General features: G+C 32.8%; 1 protein-coding gene across 1 annotated transcript; it reads right to left on the bottom strand.

The window, feature by feature from the left end:
* Positions 1 to 623: 623 nt before the first annotated feature.
* LOC107960030 (UDP-glycosyltransferase 76B1) lies at positions 624 to 2,354 on the bottom strand. Its single transcript, XM_041117699.1, has 2 exons — positions 1,754 to 2,354; positions 624 to 1,634 (listed from the first exon to the last, which is right to left on the bottom strand). Exons 1-2 carry the CDS (start codon positions 2,208 to 2,210, stop codon positions 1,270 to 1,272), a joined length of 822 nt encoding a protein of 273 aa, XP_040973633.1. The 5' UTR covers positions 2,211 to 2,354; the 3' UTR covers positions 624 to 1,269.
* Between the last annotated feature and the right edge of the window lie 5,407 nt (positions 2,355 to 7,761).

The raw sequence follows: 7,761 nt of genomic DNA, 5'->3' as shown, positions 1-7,761 counted from the left end.
AAAATTAAGTGATGTATATTTATTATTTAAGAAACATAACTTATCACTTAACTAAAAGTTATAACTTTTAACAATTTAAAACATTTCATTTGGAACTATTACAACATTATATATATTTTTGAAAATGTTTCGAAATTTACTCATAATGTTTACGCATTCTCAACATCAACAAAAAGGAAACAAATTCCGATGTTGTCGCAATTAAATGCTTTACAATCTTCTTCTAGATATAAAAATAAAGAAATGATGATGATTAAAAAAAAGAAAAAAAAAAGAAAAGGAGGATTCCTACTGTCACTATTCCTAAAAAGGAAGTGAAGAAGCCTAAAGTCAAAGCCATTGAGATTTCTGGTTTAAAGCTTTGAATCAATTTTTTATCTTCTAATGAATTTTGAGATGTTCTCTTAAATGTTTTATGTTTGTATGTTAAAATAATCATATCTGTTTAGTGTTTTTGTTTGTTAATAATGTAAAATGTTTAATAAAACCAAAAATTAGTTGAAAGATGAGAAAGTGAATTTTTTCTAACATTTGGATCAAGTTCAAATGCCAAAGTTATTACTAAATTATTATTGTTGGAAAGGTTTAATTTTAATATCACTCTCGCCTCTACCAATAAAACGTACAAAAAAAAAAGGTACAGTACCATGTTTATTCTTCAAATGTTTGTGCTTTTTCTACATACCATCTTATTGAAAAGATACACAAATCACAATGACATGACATAAACTGAAAGTACAACCACAATCATGTCTCTTAAACAGATAATATATGCTTCATTAACATATTGAAAGAACAGCTTGTAGAACCCTCTTCCATTAGATAAAAAGCAGCTTTCTCCTTCAGATCTATAGCTCTGTTTCGGATACCGTTTCCTTCCATATCCATCATTAGTCTTTTTATTGTTCTTTCTATATTCCCTCTTTCCAGATTCTGCAATTCCAAGCCTATTTTCCAAACATTACAGATGTAACTTGTGTTCAAGTGTTGGTCACCAAAGAAAGGTCTGCATAGCATTGGTACCCCTTCACAAATACTCTCAATGGTTGAATTCCACCCACAGTGGGTCCAAAATCCACCAACTGCAGCATGAGCCAACACTTCCTTTTGAGGTGCCCATTTCACAATGCAACCTCTTTCTCCCACACTCTCCTTAAACCCATTTGGCAATGATTCAATCCATTCTGAGCCACGAACCATACCAGGCCTAACCACCCACAGGAAGGGTTGTTTACTGTTGGATAGTCCCCAAGCTATCTCAATTAGTTCTTACTTATCAATGTTGACAATGCTAGCAAAGCTCACATAGATGACAGATTTGGGGGCTTGTTTGTTAAGCCAAGATATGCATTTATCATCTTCAGTCAATAATGAGCTGCAAATGGCTCGAGCTAATTTATGTAATGGTCCTATAGTGATAATCGGAGCAGGGAAGTATTGTTTAACCTTTGACAGTGCTTCTAGTTCAAGAAATTCCATTGAGTTCACAATTATAGCCGATGATCTCTTCAGCACGTTTGCGAATGCAACTCTCACTTCCGTCATCGCTTTGGTTGCATTCTGTGATAGTAAAGCACGAAGGCGTTTAAGCTGAAGAGCTTGAAGCTCTGGCGATTTAATTTCATGCACAAAATCTGTAACACAAATTTAAGAAATTTTAGTAATGACTGTCACTTGGAAATAGTGGATTGTTATAACATCTGTAATGCTGGAGCACCTCAAAAGCAAGTGTTGGCTATCCCGAAAATCATACCTATTCGTTCCTCATCAAGTTGGGAAAAGGCGGGATAGAATAGCATTGTTGTAGCAGAACCTGTACGCAGAACTATCCCGAGTAGCCCTAGATCCTCGGTGATAGTTTGAGCACAATACATGAGTGTATCATAGATGACTGCGGCAATATGGTGAAGAGAGTGCAAGATCTTTTCGAGGCATTGCTGTAATGGTGCTGCACAGTTTTTGTTGAGACTCCACACAGGACTTGCAGCATCTTTATCTGAGAGTTGAGATTCCGTGAGCTTATCTGGTATGGATATGAAAGTAAATTTGGGGTGGTTTGAAGGGTTAGGAGAGTTCAATTCAGGGTGAACTATAGTGATTGAGAAGCCCTTTGAGTGCAAGATACTAGCTAGCTGGAGCATGGGAGTTATGTGACCTTGAAAGGTTACCATAACAAGCACCACATGACTGGATTTCTGTTGCTTCTCCATTCTTTTTTCCCTGTTTCTCAGGGAGTTCAGGTCTCAATGGCTAATGGAGTCCGTAATTAAAAAGATCAAATGAAATGATTGAATATTAAAAAAAGTTTGTTTTCCACGTTTTGCTCCTGGAGAACATCTCAACTCGCCCGACGCAAGTCAAATTTGACTTCCTTTTTCGAAAACAAACAAACTTGTGGCTTGTGGCCTTGGAAGTATCTACCTGCTGACTCAAATTGTTTTTTTTATTTAAGTAGAAAATAATAGCCTTCATTTCTACTGACCTTCTAGATCCACCACTTGAACTATAATAACTTCGTTGGTTGGATCTAGAGGTTATCATGATCGGGTAGGTCCCAACATAATTTTAGACCTTTTTCTTAGATTTAGGTTGGATTCGTTTCCGAAAGTGATTTAAAATTTTATAAGATTTGTTAAAACGTGAATTAGGTTTTATCTGTACTTATGAAAATTTTTTATATTATTATTTTTATATAAAAAAATTTAAAAATATAATACCTAACATTCATTAGAAACATTAAAATATTTTTTTTAATAAATTTAAAAAAGTATTTAATATTTATACCTAAATTTAAATAACATTAAAATAGATGCAACTTAACAATCAAATGCCTCTAAAATAATCAAGCCCGTTCTTAGCATTTTTGGAGTTCTAGGCCAAATAATAAATCAGACCCTTTTAAAAATTTATAAAATTTAATACAATACAATAAAATAAAATCATATACTAGTAATTTCATTAAAATAATACGTTTTATAACATTAAGCGAATAATATATTTGTAAGACTCAATTTTAGCCCAGGCTCAAATTACAAAATAAAACAAATTTAAACCAAAAATAATAAAGTCTAAAAATTATCCATTTACAACAGTAGGCCCAAATACCCAAATACAAAACTCAATAATACAAAATTAACCTAATTCTAAAACTCAATACCCAAGCTCATAACCTTAATTATTTTCAGCAAAAAAGAAAAAAGGAAAGAAACCCTAGCCGCAGCCTCCAGCACCGCATCCCACGCCGCCACTCGCGCCTCCACGACAACACGCCCGCACCTCCACGTCTCCACTTACCTACAAGGTCGAGAAAATAGCAACAAAAAAGTAAAAAACGGAAAATTGTTGTATCTATTCGGCTATAAAAAGCCACAAATACATTTATTTTGGGGATGGATAGAAAGAATACAAAAAACACTTTTCGAATACAAAAACGAGTTCAAAACACACCAAATAGTTTAAAAACAGTAGGAAAGAAGCAAGATTTAAAGGCTAAGAGAATTTTGTGTCAGTTTTGTTTTAATCTGCGATTAAATGCTGCGTTTTGATAGCTGAGAATATTTTATTTTTAAATCCTTCTTTATTTACAGCATTATATTTTAGTCCTTAACTCTGTTTTGATAGTTTATTTACTTAGGAATTATCTTTTTGATTTTGTTTTGTTTCAATTGAGTCATTTTTCTTTTAAATTTCAATTTCGTTGTACATTATTCTTCCATCGCATTTTATTTGCTTAAAAGGTCGTGTTTTAATATAGTTTAAGTTTTAAAATTATTTTATTCAAAAGTTTTCAAAATAAGACAATACTCGGTATTTGGCATCTTCCAGGAGATTGTGCCCTAACTTACTAGGTTCCAATTTTCCTCGTTGAGTCTAAGTAACTGAGTATCATTTTTCAACCAAAATGTATAAGTTTCAAATAAAAGCTTATTCTCAGGAATTCGAGGTGTTGTGTCCTAACTCATTGGATATTACATTTTGTATCTCGAGATAAGGATTTCTAAAAAATAAAGGCAATATTCTATGTTTGAAATTTTGAGAAATCGTGCCCTGGCTTATTGGGTTTCGATTTTTTCATTTGACCCAAATAATTGAATATCCTTTTTAAACTTCACTGCGTGAGTTTTAAAAATCAAAAGACAAGTTCAGTTTCGAAAGTGTGAAATGTCGTATCCTAACTCACTGGTTATGACATTTTATTTCTTTGAAATAAGAGGGTCTTGGCATCCAATTTAATTTATCCAAGTGTTCTTTTTAAGAGGATCGTATTCTAAAATCTTTTCAAATTTTTGACATTAAGACGTTAATTAATCAATTAGGTACCAATTTTGGGCGTTACGAGGGTGCTAACCCTTCCTCGTGCGTAACCGACTCCCGAACCCTTTTTCTCGAATTTCGTAGACCAAAATCATTGTTTTAATAAATCAAAATGTTTTATTAAAATGATCAATCTCAAGGTGATCCAATCACACCTCGAAAAAAAGATCGGTGGCGACTCCATTTTTGTTCTTAAGTCGACCCCCGCGCTTTTCAAATTAAAATGGTTTCGACAATATTTTTCTAACAAAATATTAAAAAAATATTTTTCATTCAATCTACTTCTATATCATCAACTACAAAAACACAAAAAATCATTAAAAAAATAAGTTCTACGAGCATTTTGAGATACAAAATCATTAATGATAACATCAACATCAATGCTTTCCAAAAAATCATCCTCAATTTTTTACTTTAAAATTAGTTACTATTAATGATAATACTCTAGAACGACATATTTTATGTGCTAATTGCATGCTTATTTTGAGTATGATCCTACTAATTTTGATTATTTTGTGGTCTTTTATCTTTTAGGGACTAAATTGGAGGCAAGAGGAAATTTAAAGGTAAAAAGTACGAATTTGAAGATATAATGGGCCAACATGCAAAGAAAGATAGAATTGGTGCCAAAAATACAAACATGAAAGACCCAAGGACTAAAATACAAAAGAAGAGATTTTATAGCACAAGACTCTATTTTAATTTCAATTATATTAGGATAATTATTAAGGATTTTTATTTAGATTTAATTCTAGGATTTATTTTCATTTATCTTTATTTATCTTTAATTATCTTTATTTATTTGTATTTATCTTTTAGAATTTCATTAGGAATAGACTAGGTTTTCTAGTACTATAAATATGGGATGGAGTAGCACATATTGGACGTCTCTTTTTCTATAATCACTCCCTCTCCCAAAAACTCTGTCTTTTTGTTCTCTGCATATTTTCTTCAATAAAAATCTCACTTCTATTATATTTATTTATTTCCCAAAAATCATGAGCCACTAAACCAATCTAGCCGAAGGTTGTCAAAATTCCCCAAAAAGGTTCATGAGGCTTAGAATATGTGCTTAGCCTTCTCAACAAGGTATTCATCGCTTCTCCGCATTACGGGACTGACGCTTCTGTCCATGTCCTTTATAAGTGATCTTTCAACTTGTGCAAGGAACAGCCGCTTTATACGTTTTGGGAAGGTTGCACAGTCGATTCTTTGGCTTTCTGCGTCGGAGGTTGGCAAATCCAAGAGACAAAACGGTGTGATATTCGCTGTTGGGAAGAGGTGATCTAGCAGAAGATAGTCCTACAAAAACGATTATTGGCTAGAGTCAGGCTCCGCCAAATTTGAAGTCTAAATCCTTGGAGCTGGTGGTCGTAGGCGTCCTCTTCCACTATAACTGGCTTATCCTACTCGAGAAGGGTTACTTAAAAGTCAATGATTGAACCCAACCGGAGACTAGAATCTCGCCACATAAGAAACTTTCTCTATTTTCAAACTTTGTTTATTTTTTCTATTTTAATTTCTGCAATCTATTTAATTTCACAATTTCAATTCACTTTAAATTCTGTTTTTATTTTTTCAGATTCTTAATTCTATTTTTTTTTTATTTTTCAGGAATGCAGGCTTTCTTGGCCAAGAAATTGTCCAGGATTTCAACAAACTAGCATTCGTACAATCCGGTCCCTAAGAATTTGACCTTACTTCCCCTTTACTGTTATTTTTACCATTTTACAGGGAATAGGATATTTTTGGTGCTCTCAACGACACATCAAATTTTGGCGCTGTTGCTGGGGACTGGTAACATACTAATATTGTTTTTTGTTTCTTATGACCAGATCTGTTCCAGGAACTCTTGCGTTTGATTCAGAAATTGAAAAGACTGCGAGAGCTAATCGTAAGGAAACAAAGTTAAGGAAAAAGCAGTCAAAGGTGGTTGGGACTCAAAGTAATCCACCACCAGAAATCAAAATCAACGACGAAGCAGAGTCTAGGGTTAACTAAAACCTTACTCAAACTTTTGAAGGCGAAAAAGTAGAATTCGATTCCTCAGAAGAAGTGCTTAATGCTAGAGTTGACGTAAACCCTAATTTAGCACCTCAACCTATGACTCAGAAAATTCGGCAACTTGCCGAAGCGTTGACGGAATAACCGCCACTATGCATCGCATATCCTACTATGGATACTAATTTTGAATTAAAGTCAGACTTGATCCAGCTACTGCTAACTTTTTGGGGGGTTACAGAACGAAAATTCCCACAAGCATTTGAAAGAATTCCATATGGTTTGCCTTAGTATGAAACCTCAGGGGGTAACTGAGGATCAAATTAAACTGCATGCTTTCCCTTTTTCCTTAACAGATTCTGCTAGGGAATGGTTATTTTATTTACCTCCTGGATCTGTAACGACTTGGGTTGAATTGTCTCGTTTGTTTCTCAACAGGTTTTTCCCAGCATCGTGTGCAGCCAAGTTAAGAAGAGAAATCGTGGGAATAAGGCAAAAAGACACAGTGCCTCTGTACGACTATTGGAAGCGATTTAAGAAGTTGTGTACAAGTTGCCCACAACACGGTATAACGGATGTAATGACCCAAAATTCACAGGCACCGAAAAAAGTACATTATCGGGCCTCCGTCTTAGTAAATCGAGTTCGAAATAATTACTAGAAATATTTATGAGTCTAGCGATGTGTTTAATTAGGTTTAAATTAGGTGAATTTAGCTTAATTTAGAATAATTAGTAAAAATGACTAAATTGAATAAAGGGCAAAGGTTCAATTATAGATCAATAGAAAATAAAAAGGACCAAACTAGCAATTTTACCAATTAGCATAGATGAGGCGGCTGTAAAAAAATCTAAGGCTTTTCTTAGATATTTGTTATTGATTGATTAAATTAAATTATAATATATTATTAGCAACTAAAACAAATAAAAGAAAGAAAATAAAGTAAAGAACAAAGAAAAAGAATAGGCAAACGAAAAGCAGGGGAATGAAAGAAAGAAAGAAGAAAGAAGAAAGAAAAGAAAAAGGGAGAATTAGGGTTTGAAGGTTTGAAAGTTTAATAGGTAAGTTAATTTAGCTCTTTTTACTTAATTTTAATGTTTTAAAAGCTTTAGAACAAAGTTTTGATGAAATTAAATTAATATTTTGAAAGTTATTAGAATTCTAAATATTGTTCATGTTGAATAAAAAAATGAAATAGGGGTTTAATTGAATGAAATTCAAGTTAAAATAGATATAAGGATTGAATTGCAAAGTAAGCTATAAGTTTGTGTTTTAGGGACTAAATTGAGGAAAATTTCGGAATTAAGAAAATATGTTGAAAATTTAATAGTTAAATTTGAGTTTAAATGAAATTTGAATAGACATAAGGTGTGAATTGGTGTTATAAATTTGGTTATTAACATTTTACATCAGAACAGTTTTGGGAAGTAGCAATGGTCTGACTTT

The sequence above is a fragment of the Gossypium hirsutum genome, chromosome A07, assembly GCF_007990345.1.
Source record: "Gossypium hirsutum isolate 1008001.06 chromosome A07, Gossypium_hirsutum_v2.1, whole genome shotgun sequence".
Classification (NCBI taxonomy): Eukaryota; Viridiplantae; Streptophyta; class Magnoliopsida; order Malvales; family Malvaceae; genus Gossypium; species Gossypium hirsutum.
This window is presented reverse-complemented; position numbering and strand designations above follow the sequence as displayed.